This window comes from Euprymna scolopes, chromosome 15 (genome assembly GCF_053919585.1).
Source record: "Euprymna scolopes isolate OS-2025 chromosome 15, ASM5391958v1, whole genome shotgun sequence".
NCBI classification, from domain to species: Eukaryota; Metazoa; Mollusca; class Cephalopoda; order Sepiida; family Sepiolidae; genus Euprymna; species Euprymna scolopes.
The window spans coordinates 123847165-123867787 of NC_136496.1; the positions used below are offsets into that span (position 1 = coordinate 123847165).

Here is a 20623-nt window from a genome sequence, read left to right on the forward strand (position 1 = left end):
ATACTCATCTCAAAAATTCAGAAACGTCAAATATTTCACAATTCACTAAAAAATGATATGGGAGGTAAAAAAAAAAAAAAAAAAAAAAAAACGATTTTACTCTCTAAAGAAAATCATTAAATCTTCACGTTCTCTCTCTCTCTCTCTCTCTCTCCTGAAGACATACTCGTAACATGCCGATTTTTCCATCTATTTGTTACTTGCTCACCACCTCCTCCCACTCTCTCTTTATGCTTACCCTAATGATGTTGTACATTATAAAAGAGAAACAATGGTCTCCTTCAGTACGTCTTAGACGTTGCAGAGATGATGCAATGGGCATGCTGTCATCTTTGATGATGCACAAGAGCATCCAAGCGGTATCTTAGAGAACGCCTCCGTCACTATAAAATATCTGTCCATATATTTGTTAGTACAATCAACAGAAAATAAAAAATGGGAGAATATAAAATTTCTTTTTTTTTTTTTTTTTAGTTGCAAAAGTGACAGCTTGAGTTACAATTCTTCATCAATTCTCATTTCAAAAATTGTGATCAATCTTTACCATTTGGATTATTCCACAAGGACCGCTGACGTAATGGATAAAATACTAAGTAATAATTTGTTCCTTAGTGATGGTCTTCTGATGGTTGAAGGTTCAATCTTGAGTGGGGACAATACTAAGAATACAATTATGAATTACCTAACATTTCTATCTGGTCATTGCTGATGGAATGAAATCAAGCTACCTCCGTTCCATTCAAAATTCTGTACAAATTACAAATTTCGACAAAATGCACCTGAAGGAGGTCAAAGGTTCCATCATCGAAGATGAGAAGAGTGATGCAAATAATTCAATACAATTCTTCATTAATTTTTTTTATATGCAAATTGAGGTAGTTAGAGAATATTGTTTGTTTGGCAACTAAACAGCTAAGAAATAAGACATGGAAAAAAAATCAATTTTACTACATAATGAGAGTGGAGGAGTATTAATTATTCCTTTCTGTTTCTGTGCCTCCAGAGCAATAGCAAACAAGTCAGTTCTCCCTCCCTGTATTTGTCACTTAATCAGCGTATGACTGGTTTTTGTCAATACTCTAACAAATGAAGGACCTTTTTTGGTTTTCATATCCAGTTATGCCTTGAAGCTTGTTAATATATAAGCGTGATTAGGATGGTAATAATAATGAAGGGAAGCTGGCTAAAATTAAATCAGATTTTTCTCTCTTCATAACAACATAACATCTAAGTATGGTCAAATCGTATTTTATTTTATTGTTTAAACAAATGTAAAATGCTTGAATTAATTTCCTTCAAATATTTGACTCTTGAGTGAAGAGTCATTTTTATAATAGTAAAATGATTTTTTTAAAAAGATAGCAAAAGAAATAACTCAATCAGAGAGAAAAAAAAATGATCTAATTGCAAATATTAAAAGTAGTTGTCCCAAATAAAAATTGGCAGCACCAATCCAGAAAGTTTTAATTGTAAAAAAATGGTAGTATTAATCCAGTCAGGATCAGCAGAGGCTAGTTCCCTTATGTCAAATTGAAAACCTTTGACTGAAAAATTCAAAAATATTTAGTATATTTTATGCAACAATTCTGGTACCTGATTGGTTTATTCATATCACTCCTACCCCTGCTTTAAATAGGATCATTCAAATCTTTGTGATCATACTCAGTAAAATTTATGTCAAAACCATTGCAACATTTACCTGAGTGATTAGTGTCAGTTGGTTAATAATATTTGATAAGGTTTGGGTCACCGATGAACCAACATTTTCATCCGGCAAATGATTTGCAATCGAATCTTCAGGAATCTGGCGAAAAAATAAATGTGAAAATGTAAGAGATTATCGAAAACAAAATCATTCTTTTAAACAAAAACACAAAATGAAAGAAAAAAATTTAATATATTGTACAATTATATAGAAAAAAAAAATTAAATTTTCAGATTATTTTGAAAGGAAAGAAAAAATTCAAGCTATTTTGAAAGGAAAGAAAAAATTCAAGCTATTTTTAAAGGAAAAAAAAAACAATTAAATTTTCAGGCTATTTTAAAAGAAAAATAGAAAAATCTTTGTACATTTCATTTTTCAAGATTCATTTGATTGAAAAGATCTTGCAAGGCCGAGAAAAAATTTTAATATTACGTTTCTGAATTTTTTTAGATGAGGATTGGTTATATGTATTATTATTCATCGGACTACTGTTCTCATCTTGAGTGTGATTTTCACAACGTTTCGGTCGATGTAACCTCCGACCTTCTTCAGGTGTATCTTGTCGAACTCGGGAATGTTTCTGTCTTAACTCAGAAATTTGGACGAAATTTCGATCGGAACCCTTTATTTACTTCACGGGGGTAGCGTGCTCTTGTTCCGTCAGGCATGACTGGATAGAGGTCCTAAGTAATCCGTATATTTCACTCGCCCACACTGAGGATCGAACCTTCAACCTTCAGGAGAAAGTCACTTTTACAATTGATTTTTCCCAGTACTCTAACCACTGCACCACGGGTCCTTGCGGACAAATTCCCGAGTTCGACAGAAACATTCCAGAGTTCAACAAGATACACCTGAAGAAGGTCGGAGGTTATATCGATCAAAACGTTGTGAAAATCACACTCAAGATGAGAACAGTAGTCGAATGAATAATAATACAAAAATTTTAATATATTATACTATTATAAAATAATAATACAAATATTTTAATATATTATACTATTATAAAATAATAACCAACAAATTTTAATATATTATACTATTATAAAATAATAATCAACAAATTTTAATATATTATACTATTATAAAATAATAATCAACAAATTTTAATATATTATACTATTATAAAATAATAATACAAAAATTTTAATATATTATACTATTATAAAATAATAATCAACAAATTTTCAACTTATTTTAAAAGAAAAACAGAAAAAAGAAATTAAAATCTGTGTACATTTTTATTATTCATTTGATTGGCCAAAAAGTTCTCTGCAAGATCTTCTCACACAGATGCAAAAACTAAAAAAAAAACTAATGAGTTATGCCTCAGAATTTTTTTTTTTTTTTTTTAGATAATTGAGAGTTTGAAGTATTTGTATTATTCATGGTGAAAAAAATAACCAATATGAGAATAATATTAAAAATAATCCAACTAAAACATTAACGCCCTTCGTCTGTGAATGAGTAGCAATCGACTTTTGTTCTGTAACATCTTCCTATATTGCTCAGATTTCACTTTCCTCTGAGGTCATCAGATCTAACACTGTCTTTGATATATTTCTGACAATTTTTCCCTCTAATCTCAAACATTTTGCTCTTTTCCAGTTTTCAAGCAATTTCAACCAAGTTAATTTCAGTATCTATATAAGAATATGCTAAGGCATTTCATGTCCGTACGAACATTATCACGTTTCACACATGTTAAAAAAAAAATGAGATTGTCTGATCAATAGTGATTAATTCGATGTTGCTAAAGTAAAAAAAAAATCTGACTTTAACCATTTGAAAATGAATTGTTCTCATAAAATGATGTCATTCAGTTGACAATCAAGTACAATTTTTTAAATACATTTCAAAAAGTGACGTTCGGTTAATTTATTTAAACAATATTAAACTGACAACTATCCTTTACGGTAAGAGGACATGAAATATTGTTTTAAAAATGAATTAGATTGCTATATTTTTAATAAATAAATATAAGACATTCGTTTAATTTATGAACAATGGTAATTATTTTATTTGAAGAGTAATTTTTCCTAACAGTATTGACTTTGACAGACATTTAAAAAAAACCAAAAAAAACAGTTATTATTATTATTATTATTAACAGTAAATTATATAGATTAATGTAGAAAATACCATGGAATTTCCAGAGGTCACACCAGTACATTAGAATGTAGTAAATTATTTCTAAAGAACTAAGGAAAAAAGTTTACATCAAATACTTCGTAACAATAATGAAATGAAATGGAAAGGAAAGTAGTAGAAATCAGTCGAAAAGTGCTGACACCCAGATTCGAGGAAAAACTGGTTTTTATGCTTGAAACATCACGTGGTGCAAAAACTTCAAAGAGAAATAATTGTAAGCTTATATGTCCACTACGATATTGGAAAAACTTATTTCTAGCTTTAATGAAGAAATTCAAGTGTTCACAAATTTAATAATAATAATAATAAGTCTAACAAACATATCAAAACACAATAGCAAAATAGAAACAATTATGTTCATGCAACATTCACAACTTTTGTTGTTCGAACACTCTGGATTGTCTAATGTCTGCACTTAAGTTGCACATTTATTAGTTATTAATTTCCTTTATTCTTGTGGCCATTGTTTGATGGTCCAGAGGTGGAGGTTTAGTAAATGGAGTCAAAGGTGGCTTTGTGGCTGGGTTGGAATCTCCTGACCGGCAGGAATTGTTACCCTACACTGATGATTGCGTAAGCATGAAACACTAGTGTTTGTGTGTGTAAAAGAATAATTATTATTTAATTCTAATTAAAATTGCAGGCATAAGACATGCCTGAGTGTTACCCCACCTGCGAGTCCAGGACACTAAATACCAAAACTGAATAGAGGATTTTTATTTTTTTTTTTTTTAGAAAAAAGGTATTATTTAAAAATATTTTTACTTGATACAAAACTAGTTTGTTTTGTTTTATCATCCAAATATTTTCTTCGCAGAAAATAATGATACTTACCCCCCCCCAAAAAAAAAAAATCGCAAAGATTGAGTAACACAATCAAGATTTTTTTTTTAGACAAGAATTGATGATTTTCATTATTTGTACTACTGTTCTCCTCTTGCATGTGACTGTTGAGCTTATTTGAGTTCATTTTGTCAAACGTAGATTAAATAAAGGATTCTATTAAAAATTCTGTACATATTTCTAAGTTTGACAGGATACCCCTGAAGACAGTCGGAGGTTACATTGAATAAAACATTACGAGTAAAAACAGTTAAAGAACAGTAGTCCGCACAAAACAAACTTAAGCAACAATTACATTTGCTTAAAACTTAAGCAACAATTACATTTGCTTAAAACTTAAGCAACAATTACATTTGCTTAAAACTAAACAAAGAAAAGATTTTTAATTTCTTTTTCTACAAGACAAAAGAATCTCGATACATGCGCATTGTTTCAGTTTTTAAAATTCATTTTACCATTTCATCGTTTGATAAATGCTCTATTTTTTATTGTATTATTTAGATTCTTCAAACTACTGTTCTCGTGTTTAGCATTATTTTTACAACATTTCGATGTAACCTCCGACCTTCTTCAGGTATATCTTGTCGAACTTGAATCTTTTTGTCAAACTCAGGAATCTGCACAGAATTTTAAATGCAACATTTTATTCATTCCATGGGGATAGCATGCTTTCATTCTGTCAGCCGTGACTGGGTAGAAGTCTTAAGTATTTCACAATTGTATTTAGAGTGTCACCTGCAATGAATATTGAACCGTCAACCTCCAGAAGAGTGTGACTTTAGGACTGAATTTTACCAAGTAGTCTATCCACTATGCCACAAGTATTTTGATGTTAAAATTTGCTTACATCATTATCACTTTCAAAGACATCTTTCTGGTGTCCACCGTTTTCTTGTACATAATGTTCATCTTTTCCTTTCTGCAAAAATAGAAAATAAAAGTGATATGATGGATGTGTAACGCAAGTCAAAGGCAAGCTTAGTTCATGTGACCTGACCCAAGAGGAGGGGGTGGGGGCTGGCTGGGGACAAGCAAATTTTTTACAACTGTCCCGCTCAAGTGTCTGTCATAAAAAGGGACAGAATTTTCTTTTCTCTGCAAATCACAAGATTTGCAAACTTTCACTTACCTGCTGTGGTTATCTTTACCTAAAAATTACATTTTATACACAGAGACAGAGAGAGAGAGTAAATTTTTGTCCTGCATTTAAAAAAAAATATTTGATGCTTGTATGGATTGGTGATCTTTTAAACCAACGCATTTCAGGTGAAAACATTAGTATTTATTTGAAAACTTACGGAAAATAATCCAGTAGAAAAATAATCACAGGTACAAATCGAATTTTTCAAATTATCAAGTTTTATTGTATGTTTCAATGTGGAAAAGTTGTGTGATCAATTCTGTATGACAAACTGACTTATCTCCCTTGAGTTTAATTAGGGGTCTGCTATTTTTAAACACTAAATGTCAGAACATAATTGTGCATGAATTTTTGTTACATCTACTGAATTATTTTTCATAATTTTTGCCATTTATGCAAATTTTGCCATGATACGTAAGTAATTATGTTCTCACCTAAAATGCATTGGTTTAATACATCACCAATCTACACAAGCACTGAATATTCAAAAAATTCACTAATTCACTGATATTCCACTTAGAGGCTTTGATCATTCAGTTCAGTCTTCTAAAGGTTGACAATTCAAACCTGATTATAGACAATAATAACTGGAAACAACATTTAAAAAAATTAACACTTTTAACCACACATGGCTAACAGAACAAGAAACAATTTATTCCCATGGATTAAATAAAAGGTTCAGTTTGAAATTTCAAAGTTTACTTTTAAAGTAAAAAGTCGACTGAACCTTTGCCTGAGAGAAGCTCTGCTATTGGCTAATGAAAACATTAACCCATGGATGGGAATAACAAGGAATCTAATTGGTAAGCTAGCTAAACTAAACACCATATATATATATATATATATATATATATATATATATATATATATTATATTATATTATATTATATTATATTATATAATAATCGTGTTGACACACCGGTTCTTGTCAGATCACAAAAGTTAAGCAACATTGAGCCTGGCTAGTACCAGATGGGTGACCATTTGGGAATTCTAGGCGCTGTATGTGCTCTCCGCTTACCTCAGCATTTGTTTCCAGTCGTCCTGTACATATACTTCATTTGCAACTGGTAGTTAACAATGTTGACTCAGGAGAGGTGTGGTTGGAGATTGCGCACATACTGCCACAAAAAAAAAAAAAAAAAAAAAAAATCACGTGCAGGCAACCCTTTGTGGGTATCCATAGTCTGTTAAAGACTGAAGGAGCCTGTTTTATATATATATATATATATATATATATATATATATATATATATATATATAAACACCTGGTAACATGAATTCCATTCATTTAAGCCTGATAAGTCATTTCCGGGATGAAACGCAGAAGATTCAGTGTAGCTTAATTGGCACAAATATATTTTCGTAACTTAATACTATCTAGCTGTACTTATGTATTGAGCACTGTTGAAATAAAAGTTTAAGTAAATACTGAAAATAGATATATAAAATATATATCTTCTTTAACATTTTATGTGGATACATGAATATGTATATAAGTGAAAATGTCTGTCTGTGTGTGTACATTTCCCTACCAAATAACCCTGTCAATTTTTGGTCTAGAGACTCGAGATTTGACATAAGGAGTATTAAGATTTGGGAAAATCTTTTTAATCATTTTTCAGCAAATTGTTAAAATTCTAAACTAATAAACTTATTATAAATGATGGAATATGTATTTTAGTCAACAGTGTAATATATAAAAAAAAAATTTTTTGTAAGCTTTACCATAGATGGAAGGGAACATTGAAACCATATTATGCCCCTTCTTCAAAAGAAAAAAAAAATCATGCTATTTTTACTGTTTATACTCATCCTGGAGCAGATATTTTTTTTCTAGTAATAAAATGGGTTAAGGGGGAAAATGGCAGCGAACTAGCGAATTGGTGTAAAGGAAATGACTTGGTATAGGATTGCAATTGTTGCATTGGCAGACGCCAGTTTCAGTGATTACTTCAGATCAGTTGTTTACTTTGGGTGTCTCCAGTACATCCGTCTTCTATACATGCTGAAAAACTTGCTTTCAAGTGGGTGAACATAATATGTCAGGCATAGACGAAATATCGTTTTAAAAAGACTTCAGAGAGCACAGTATGAAATTGCTAAATGGAATTATTAGGAAAACGGAAACAAAAATTGCTTTTCAAAACAAAACAACTCCAGTAAACTTATCGAAAATTTTTCACTTTTTAATGATTTAATTATTTCCCGTTCTTTGCTGGAAAAATAAAGAGTTAATGACTGAGAAAATTAAATTTTATTATACAAGGGTCGTTGCAAAATTAAAACCTCCTTTTTAACTCAAAAAGTTGAAGAGCTATGAAGACGGGAGTAGTACATTTTTTTTTACATAGTCATCATCATTCTCAATGCACTTCTGCTTCTGATGCACGTCCAAGATAGGGTTATCTTTCTTATAGTCTCACACCGTCGATATCTGCAATAGAGATATGAAACTTTCAGGTCATGGTTGTTTGTTTAGTCATGATAAAAATGCATTTTGCAATCCTCTCCGATCCATACGGGTGGAATAAAAAATAGGAGGCATTACTTTTAGAACTCCCTCATAATTGAAAAACATTTGTATAAAGGAATTTGATCACATTTTTAAAAACATGATTTCACTAATTTGAAAATTTAAAAAATAAATGCTATATTTATTTAAATGATTAAAATCTTTTCATTTTTCTTAAACCTTCGTTATATAAGACAACTTTTTCAAAGAAGATTTAGGGTTATCTTTTTTTTTCTTCATCTTGCTGGTGGTCAGCTCCTCATTAAAAGAGAAAAGATAAACGTCTGATGCTATTAATAGTTGTTGTTAAATCCGAATTGATGTGTTTGCGTGATTGGCACAAATTTTAAATAGAGGAATTTGGTGACATCTTTGAAAACATTATTTTGTAAGTTTAATTTGAAATTTAAGAAAACCAACCCCACAAGGTTAATACCACCAACCAAATGAAGAAAAACAATGAAAATCTCAAAAAAAAATAAAATAAAATAAATAAAATAAAATAAAATAAAAAATTCTATAAGTTTATTCATAAATTTATTTATTAAAACATTATTCATAAAATTAATTTATTATTAAAAAATTAAAATAATTTCATTGATTATTAATAAAAATTATGACTTTATTCATAAAAATTTAATTTGTTATTTAAAAAAATCATTAAAAAATGTTTATTATTAATAAAAATTATATATCTTTATTCATAAAATTTATAAAAAAATATTTAAAAAATTAATTTATCATGAAAAAAATTTATTATTTCAAAATTTATGAATTAGATTTTTTGAATTTATCATTGAAAAATTAGTTTTATTATTAACAAAAACTATATAACTTCATAAAATTAAGTTAATTTATTATTAAAAAAAAAAAAAATTTATTCTTTAAAAAAAATTGTATCTTTTGACTTATTTAGCCTATTATTGTCATCCTGATTTTGGATAATAAAACTTCCACTTTTCATCAGCTTCATCTTTTTTAAACTTGTTGTGGCACAGCATTCACCGTAGTTAGGTTGAACTGGCTTCCTCTGAAGATGGAAGTGTCAAGGGAATACTAAATTTACAGGCTGTTCTTAATCACATATATTTCAAACTCATAACTTTATGTGAAACTTGAGAACCTATATGCAATTTTTAACTGAACTTATTGGGGTAGACTGTTCTAATTCTCACAGCCATAGTAACTAAAAATATAAAAATTCACGATTCTACTTGGTCATGGGTGGCTGAACAAAAACAATCTTCCTCGATAAATTAAATAATGGGTTCAATTCGAAATGGCATACAGATTTCTAAATTTGATATAAGTTGCAAGTTTGAAAAGGTCAGAGGTTGCGAATTTAAACAAGATGAAAGCAGTTCAAACTATACAAATTAGGAATTCAAAGAAATTACAAAACAAGAATTCTTTTTTTAACATGGATGACACCTTCAAAAATCCTCTAAATTTTTTATCGGTTTTATTAATTTTTGGATTAAGCAAGCAAATTGTAATATCTGTTCTGTGATCATGATAACATTCTCCCCGGGATTACCTTCTCTTATTTTTTTTTTTATTTTATTTTATTTTTTTTTGAAATGATCAAGAGACCACTCTCCCGGGCATTATGCACTATTTGAGAGGGGTTGCACACATCAAGAAATGATCATGAGTGGATGTATTCAACAATGCAAATTCAACAATCACAAAATTATAATAACATAACAAAAATGATACCGATGATGATTGTAATAATTATGTTATGTTGTTAGTCTAACGGAAAACACTGTAAACTATTAAAATGGTTGATGATTATGATTGGTAAAAGTATGTTGTTAGATAGAAATATTTTGAAGATGTGAAAAGTTATGTTAAGTTTAAATATTTACATTTAATAGTTGTCAGGAATTTTCATTTGACAGAGGAAACTTAAGCTAACCATAATATAAGCAAATATACACGACAAAAAAGCAGCAAGGATCTTTAGGCTACGTGTAGTGATGATGTAATAAAAATATAGATTTTGAGATGTAGAGGTAGTTACATGGGAAATCAATTTCAATATGCAACATGTTAGAGACAGATGGGGTTTTTATGATGGGATGCCCATGGAAGTCAGAAGGGGGCGACTTAGAAATATGTAATCTTATACAAGCGTGCCAACTCTGAAGAAAAGAACCCAGCTGAATAAATGATTCTATCAAAATATAATTTCCGTCCGAGTGTTTTCACTTTCGAAGAGAAGCACCTTTCATTTCAGGATGCATGAAAGGAAGATTTGAAGTATGCGTTTTTGCTGGTGTTCCAACCGACAATGATATCTATAAACTGTTAATTCATGTATACACACATCACCACCGAATAGAGAATACATGAGACGAATCACATATCAGAATGTTAACACTCATAAGTTAAAAGAGACATTATAGAAACACACATCTGTTAAATAGACACCTGTATATATATATATATATATATATAAATAAAATACCAAACAAACATATATACGCTCATTATACAGCTACGCCGTTTATATACACCCCTTTTACATACAAGACCCCCGACAATATAACAATAACATAGAAGTAAAAAGACTTCTTTTAAAACTCTCTTTCAACTTAAACAAGGCATATTACCACTCGAACATAAGGAGCTACTATTTGGGATTGTGCCTAGTAGAGGACTGAGTGGGGAGTTGAGCAACAAGATGTCTGTTCACATTAAAAATCTGCATGTCAGTACAGTCAGGAAAGCAGGAAATAGAGAGGAAATTCCAAAGTCCAGCAGTCTTTTTTTATAGGTAAATAGAACACATAATAATTTTTATAGGTAAATAGAACACATAATAATTTTTATAGATAAATAGAACACATAATAATTTTTATATGTAAATAGAACACATAATAATTTTTATGGATAAATAGAACATATAATTTTTATATGTAAATAGAACACATAATAATTTTTATAGATAAATAGAACATATAATTTTTATAGGTAAATAGAACACATAATAATTTTTATAGATAAATAGAACACATAATAATTTTTATAGATAAATAGAACATATAATTTTTATATGTAAATAGAACACATAATAATTTTTATATGTAAATAGAACACATAATAATTTTTATAGGTAAATAGAACACATAATAATTTTTATAGGTAAATAGCGCACATAATTTTTATAGATAAATAGAACATATAATAATTTTTATAGGTAAATAGCACACATAATTTTTATAGGAAAATAGCACATATAATAATTTTTATAGGTAAATAGAACAATAATTTTTATAGGTAAATAATTTTTATAGTTAAATAGCACACATAATAATTTTTATAGGTAAATAGCACACATAATAATTTTTATAGTTAAATAGCACACATAATAATTTTTATAGGTAAAAAGAACACATAATAATTTTTATAGGTAAATAGAACACATAATAATTTTATATGTAAATAGAACACATAATAATTTTTATAGGTAAATAGAACACATAATTTTTATAGGTAAATAGAACACATAATAATTGTTATAGGTAAATAGAACACATAATAATTGTTATAGGTAAATAGAACACAATACTTTTTATAGGTAAATAGAACACATAATAATTTTTATATGTAAATAGCACACATAATAATTTTTATATGTAAATAGAACACATAATAATTTTTATAGGTAAATAGAACACAATAATTTTTATAGGTAAATAGAACACATAATAATTTTATAGGTAAATAGCACACATAATAATTTTTATAGGTAAATAGAACACATAATTTTTATAGGTAAATAGAACACATAATAATTTTTATAGGTAAATAGAACACATAATAATTTTTATATGTAAATAGAACACATAATAATTTTTATAGATAAATAGAACACATAATAATTTTTATATGTAAATAGAACACATAATAATTTTTATAGGTAAATAGAACACATAATAATTTTTATAGGTAAATAGAACACAATAATTTTTATAGGTAAATAGAACACAATACTTTTTATAGGTAAATAGAACACATAATAATTTTTATAGATAAATAGAACACATAATAATTTTTATAGATAAATAGAACACATAATAATTTTTATAGATTAATAGAACACATAATAATTTTTATAGGTAAATAGAACACATAATTTTTATAGGTAAATAGAACACAATAATTTTTATCGGTAAATAGAACACATAATAATTTTTATAGGTAAATAGAACACATAATAATTTTTATTGGTAAATAGAACACAATTTTTATAGGTAAATAGAACACATAATAATTTTTATAGGTAAATAGAACACATAATAATTTTTATAGGTAAATAGAACACATAATAATTTTTATAGATAAATAGCACACATAATAATTTTTATAGGTAAATAGAACACATAATAATTTTTATAGATAAATAGAACACATAATAATTTTTATAGGTAAATAGCACACACAATAATTGTTATAGGTAAATAGAACACATAATTTTTATAGATAAATAGCACACATAATTTTTATAGATAAATAGCACACATAATAATTTTTATATGTAAATAGCACACATAATAATTTTTATATGTAAATAGCGCACATAATTTTTATAGGTAAATAGAACATATAATTTTTATATGTAAATAGAACACATAATAATTTTTATAGGTAAATAGAACACATAATAATTTTTATAGGTAAATAGAACACATAATAATTTTTATAGATAAATAGAACACATAATAATTTTTATAGGTAAATAGAACACATAATAATTTTTATAGGTAAATAGAACACATAATAATTTTTATAGGTAAATAGAACACATAATAATTTTTATATGTAAATAGAACACATAATAATTTTTATAGATAAATACACATAATAATTTTTATAGATAAATAGAACACATAATAATTTTTATGGATAAATAGAACACATAATAATTTTTATGGATAAATAGAACTTATAATTTTTATATTTAAATAGAACACATAATAATTTTTATATGTAAATAGAACACATAATAATTTTTATAGGTAAATAGAACACATAATAATTTTTATGGATAAATAGAACATATAATTTTTATATGTAAATAGAACACATAATAATTTTTATAGATAAATAGAACATATAATTTTTATAGGTAAATAGAACACATAATAATTTTTATAGATAAATAGAACACATAATAATTTTTATAGATAAATAGAACACATAATAATTTTTATAGGTAAATAGAACACATAATAATTTTTATAGATAAATAGAACACATAATAATTTTTATAGATAAATAGAACATATAATTTTTATATGTAAATAGAACACATAATAATTTTTATATGTAAATAGAACACATAATAATTTTTATATGTAAATAGAACACATAATAATTCTTATAGGTAAATAGAACACATAATAATTTTTATAGGTAAATAGCGCACATAATTTTTATAGATAAATAGAACATATAATAATTTTTATAGGTAAATAGCACACATAATAATTTTTATAGGTAAATAGAACACAATAATGTTTATAGGTAAATAGAACAATAATTTTTATAGGTAAATAATTTTAATAGTTAAATAGCACACACAATAATTTTTATAGGTAAATAATTTTTATAGTTAAATAGCACACATAATAATTTTTATATGTAAATAGCACACATAATAATTTTATATGTAAATAGAACACATAATAATTTTTATAGGTAAATAGAACACATAATAATTTTTATAGGTAAATAGAACACATAATAATTGTTATAGGTAAATAGAACACAATACTTTTTATAGGTAAATAGAACACATAATAATTTTTATATGTAAATAGCACACATAATAATTTTTATATGTAAATAGAACACATAATAATTTTTATAGGTAAATAGAACACAATAATTTTTATAGGTAAATAGAACACAATAATTTTTATAGGTAAATAGAACACATAATAATTTTTATAGGTAAATAGCACACATAATAATTTTTAAAGGTAAATAGAACACATAATTTTTATAGGTAAATAGAACACAATAATTTTTATAGGTAAATAGAACACAATAATTTTTATAGGTAAATAGAACACAATAATTTTTATAGGTAAATAGAACACATAATAATTTTTATAGGTAAATAGAACACATAATAATTTTTATATGTAAATAGAACACATAATAATTTTTATAGATAAATAGAACACATAATAATTTTTATATGTAAATAGAACACATAATAATTTTTATATGTAAATAGAACACATAATAATTTTTATATGTAAATAGAACACATAATAATTTTTATATGTAAATAGAACACATAATAATTTTTATAGGTAAAAAGAACACATAATTTTTATAGGTAAAAAGAACACATAATTTTTATAGGTAAATAGAACACATAATTTTTATAGGTAAATAGAACACATAATTTTTATAGGTAAATAGAACACATAATTTTTATAGGTAAATAGAACACATAATTTTTATAGGTAAATAGAACACATAATAATTTTTATATGTAAATAGAACACATAATAATTTTATAGATAAATAGAACACATAATAATTTTTATAGGTAAATAGAACACATAATAATTTTTATAGGTAAATAGCACACATAATTTTTATAGGTAAATAGAACACAATACTTTTTATAGGTAAATAGAACACATAATAATTTTTATAGATAAATAGAACACATAATAATTTTTATAGATTAATAGAACACATAATAATTTTTATAGGTAAATAGAACACATAATAATTTTTATAGGTAAATAGAACACAATAATTTTTATATGTAAATAGAACACAATAATTTTTATAGGTAAATAGAACACAATAATTTTTATATGTAAATAGAACATATAATAATTTTTATATGTAAATAGAACATATAATAATTTTTATAGGTAAATAGAACATGTGTTTAATAAAAATAAAGGAAGAAAAAAAAATTAACTTTTTTTTTCCCCCTTCTCTAACTAAACTTTACTTTATTATGAATTCGAATAATTCTATTGTATTCTGTAAGTTAATTCTCTCTTAACAACTAACAGTCCACTTTACTTCCCTCCCTGCCACCTACACTTACATTACACACGCTGTGGAGGGTGTTTCTAGCTTCCAGCTCTTTACCATCGCATGCTGACCGACTGGAAGTCATTATCACTAAACATCTAAACATTGCTACCGCTAAAACATGCATTAGTTTATTCTTACCCAGATAGACACTTACTAGCCATAGTCTGTACTTAGATTTACATCTATCCACATTGCATAGCAATAGCTGTCTATTCCTTAGGTTTGCAATAAATATAAAAACAACCGATATTCTGTAATGCAAAATACAACTTCATGATTTTCAAACAAAAAGCTGAAGATATCTCCATTAGAAGTTGAATATATTAATACCTACAACCTCCATATATTCGCATCTGCAGGAAATCTGCCCATATGCCTATTTACTTTATTATACATACTGAACACGACATAGCTTATAACTTTACTTCCAATTATACCTGTACTGTATTGTACACCATATCAAAAATGACGTTACTTGTATCTACATTGAAGATACATCTTAACCCTCCTGCCATCTAAAATACCCAGAGCCTGGGCAATCACATTTTTTACTTAATTCTTAATATCAAACCATCCTGTAACAAGCTATCTTTTTCCTAAGCCAACATAAAAATAAAGAAAAAAAAATTCTAAATTTAAAGGAAAAATATTAAACCATATACTAACTCCATCCAACCTGTTACAAATATAGCTGCATCCACTGCATGAACTTTTACTCACCCCCTCGGTGCTGACGGACCTGTAGATCTTCCCAGGTCATCCGTCTAGGAGAAGGAAAACTCTGAAGCTAAACCTAAGGGGAGGGAGGTCTCTCCAGTCTTGGATGACAACCTTCCTAGAGCTGGTGACTCAAACAAATTACCGGTCTGCAAACCTAAACTGCTTAAGGAGTAGATAGGCACTGCCTATCGCCCGGCTTCCATACTCCTTCTTTGCCTATTAGCCAGGCGTAGAGGTCGAAGCACAGGGATTCAACAGAAACACTCAGTGGTCGATCTTGTTTTCTGACTAGGGTAATGAACACCGTTTTCCCCTCTCCCGACAGATCCCACCCCTCTAAACTGGGCACTTGGGAGTGCATGAATACCAAAATGCCAGTACAGGTAGATTGGGTTGATCATCGTCTGATGGGTTGAGGGTACTGGATTGACAGTTCCTGGCTGCTGTTCCCGACTGGTAGTACAGGGACTCTAACTCTTTGGTAGCGCTTAGAGCAGCTGCTCTATCAACAGTTGAATAATATCGGGATGTTTGCAGTGCCATGTCGCGGATGGAAAAGGGACCCTGCACTCATCCCCGGTGGGCTATCCTGAGACCACAACCCTAGTAGATGGAGGGACAGCTGATGGTCTACTTGTATTGCATGTCTAGTATTCTGCATAACCAATTGTTCTGCACCCCTACCTAAACTGAAACTCTTAAAAAAAACAATGATGACAGTACAATCTAAAATTATGCTTAAACCAAGACAAAACTCAAACAAAAACAAATTGCCTCCTCCCTTGAGGCTTGCATTTATGAACATCCGTGGGCTTAGAACTAATTTAAATGACGTTGAAGCATTTCTCCTAACAAATACCCCGGATATCTTAACACTAAGTGAGACTAACCTACACTCCTCCATTCCCTCTAACCACTTTAATATGCTTGGATATCTCCCACTCTGCCGTAAGGACTCTGACAGACATATACATGGGCTTGTAGTCTACATTCGAAACACCCTCCCCTTGACTAGAGAAACAAAACTAGAATCGGACGATCAAGCCTTTATGTGCTTTGGACTTAACATGCAACATAACATTAGTTACTTTTATTTTCTCTACCGCTCTCCCTCAACCCAGGACTGTACCTTAATAAACAAAGTCTCTGACAGCATAGATACAGCACTTTCTCTCGACACTAGCGCACAAGTGCATGTATTTGGTGACTTCAATGTCCACCACAACAACTGGCTTGGATTTTCTACTTACGCAGACACAGCTGGTAGCACAACACATAGCTTATAGAGCTATCCCATTCCCTATCACAGACGGTTACATTTCCAACCCGTTTCCCTGACCAGCAAGAACAACACGCATCACTGTTAGATCTGTTTCTGACCACAGTCCCCGATGATTGCATTACGAATGCCCACAGCCCATTTGGAAATACTAATCATGTAGTGATAATGGTCGAAATCACACTAAAACTAGAGTCAAAACGTAAGAGCCACTACTCAAAACAATGAAATATTATAAAAGGGCTGACTGGGAAGCCATCAGAGACGCCCCATGACAAAATATCTTCTCACTTCCCGCTGAACAGTGCGCACGAGACCACTGAATGGTTCAAAACGGCAATTGAAGCACATGTTTCCACGCAGAAGATTTATAGCAAGCCCCACTCTCCCCAATGGTTTACTTCTACTTGTGCAGCTACCATCGTGCAAAGGCAGCATGCGTACCACAGATTTAACCGACATAAGTCCAGTTCAAACAGACAGAAGTATATAGAAGCCAGAAATAACTGTAAGAAAGAAATAGCGATAGCTAAGAGAGAATTTACTGAAACCACCAAAAAACGCAACGATGCACAGAAATTAGGAACCCGTGACTTTTGGAAAATCTACAACAGTGTAGTAAATAATGGGCAATCAACAATTCCCCCACTATCCAACAATCATGAAGTTGTTTGCTCAGCAACCAACAAGGCTAACATGCTTGCCAGTCAGTTCGCCTCCAACTCCACACTGGACCCTGCAAACCACCCCCTACCTGACTTTCCTTTGCGGACAGACGACACACTAGACAATCTGGAAATCACCCCATCTCAGGTGCATGCTATCATAAAAAATCTTGACACTTCAAAAGCATGTGGACCTGATCTCATCCCGGCTGTGCTATTAAAAAAGTGCTCCGCCGAAGTAGCGCCGATTCTCTCCAAACTCTACAACAAATGCCTTAAGGAATCTTGCTTTCCTTCCTGCTGGAAAGCTGCTTCTGTAGTACCAGTTTTCAAGAATTCTGGTGAAAAAACTGACCCAGTAAATTACCACCCCATTAGCCTCCTCCCACTTTTCGCCAAAATATTTGAGTCCATAATTAACCAAGCTCTAGTCCATCACCTTACAGATGCTAAACTTCTGACCGACCAACAACACAGATTTAGGCAAACCCATTCCACAGCAGACATCCTAACTGTAATCTCTGAGCGTATTTACCATTCACTTGACAAAGCAGGGGAGGGTAGAGCGGTAGCTCTAGATATATCTAAGGCTTTTGGCAGGGTATGGCACGATGGTCTTCTCAGGAAAATCAGATCATATGGTATCACTGGAAGAATCTTTAACATAATTAAATCTTCTAGATAAGAGAAAAATCCAGGTTGTCCTCGACGGTCGTACATCTAAACAATATGATATAAATGCGGGAGTGCCCCAGAGGTCTATCCTTGGTCCTCTGCTGTTCCTAATATTCATAAATGACCTCCGACAAAATTGCCTCTGAGATGGGTATATATGCTGATGATACCACTCTCTATAACTTACACGACAAGAAAACAAATGAACACATATCTAGAGAAATGGCAAAAACACTAGAGAATGACCTCCGATCTGTAGTGGAATGGGGACAAAAATGGATGGTCACATTCAATGCTGCTAAGACTAAACTTGTTTCCTTCAATAACTACAAGAAACCTTGTCTACCAACAATAGCAATGGCCAAAGACTATCTGAAAGCACATCCTTTAAACTCCTCGGCCTAACGTTCACAGGAAACATGAGTTGGAAAAATTACATTGAGACCATTGCCAGAAACGCAGCGAAAAAGGTAGGTTCTCTCTACCGTGCTAGAAAGCTACTAATGCCTGAAAGTATCTTGTACCTCTATAAGCCACCATTCACCCATGTATGGATCATTGTTGTCATATTTGGGCTGGTGTATCTCCTACTAGTCTCAATCCTAGACAAGGTTCAAAAGAGAGTCGTCAACCTGATAGGTCCTGAACTGTCATCTAAGCTCCAGCCTCTGTCTCATCGACGTAATGTAGCATCCCTCTGCCTGTTCTACAAGTATTTCAATGGTGAATGCTCTGACGAACTGCAAGCACTTGTGCCCCCTCGACGTAAGTATCCTCGACAAACCTGACAAGCAGCAAAATCCCACCCCTTCACAGTAGAGATCCCCAGATGTAAGAGATCCTTCTACTCCGGAACCGCTGGACTTTGGAATTCCCTTCAGAGTTCCTGCTTCCCCAACTGTACTGACATGCAGAAGTTCAAGTGTAACATGAACCGACATCTTGCTGCTCAACTCCCCACATAGTACCCCTGTAGCTTATGTCCCTGATAGTAGCCCCCTACACCAAAGTGGCAATGTGCCTTGTTTGGGGTGAAATTGCAATAAAAAAAAAAAAAAAGTTTGAGGAAAGAAACTATTAGAGTAGAAGGTCTTCCAGCAATTAGAGATTCCAACAGTGAAGGGGTGGGATTTTGCTGTTTGTTCCGAATATGAATGACGAGAAAACAAGTGCTACGAGTTCATCAGCACACATTCCATTAAATTACTTGTAAAACAGTCACAGAGATGCAACATTGCAGAATTCAATAATGCACTTCTGCTTCTGATGCACGTCTATGACAGGGTTATCTTTGTTATAGTCTCACACTGTCAATATCTGCAATAAAGAGATGAAACTTTCAGGTCATGATTGCTTAGTTTAGTCATGATAAAAATGCAATTTGCAATCCCCTCCAATCCATACGGGTGGAATAAAAAATAGGAGACATTACTTTTAGAACTACCTCATAATTAAAAAAAAAAATTGTATAAAGGAATTTGATCACATTTTTAAAAACATGATTTCATCAAGTTTAATTTGAAAATTTAGAAAAAAAAAAAACAAGTTATATTTATTTAAATTATTAAAATCTGTTTTTTCTGAGACCTTTATTGTATAAGTTATATAAAAAAAATGTTTTTATTAAAAGATTTTTTTTTGAGACTTCCATTGTTTTTCTTCATTTTGTTGGTGTTATTTACGTATAAAAAGTAGATGAGGATTATCCGCTCCCTAGCTCCCACTCACACCTAAAATTCTAATTTTTTTTAATGAGATTTAAGAATCAGAATCGGTAATTGTATCAGACTCAGTGGTGGTGGAGGAGGAGTATATTGGAATCGTCGCATCGATAGTAGTATTATTT

The 20623-nt window shown here is 29.9% G+C and overlaps 2 protein-coding genes across 6 annotated transcripts in view; one reads left to right on the top strand and one right to left on the bottom strand.

Annotated features, from left to right (window-relative positions):
• LOC145294109 (cyclin-Q-like) overlaps window positions 1–20623 on the top strand; it is a 106681-nt gene that overhangs the window by 60837 nt on the left and 25221 nt on the right. The gene's annotated exons all lie outside the window — the stretch shown is intronic.
• Window positions 1–20623, bottom strand: part of LOC145294106 (uncharacterized) — a 169091-nt gene that overhangs the window by 3781 nt on the left and 144687 nt on the right. For both annotated transcript variants that reach the window (XM_080141178.1, XM_080141179.1), the window contains exons 12-13: window positions 5547–5618; window positions 1700–1804 (exon numbers count right to left, since the gene is read on the bottom strand). In XM_080141178.1, the coding sequence (XP_079997304.1) occupies window positions 1700–1804; window positions 5547–5618 (177 nt within the window). The remainder of the gene's footprint in view (window positions 1–1699; window positions 1805–5546; window positions 5619–20623) is intronic.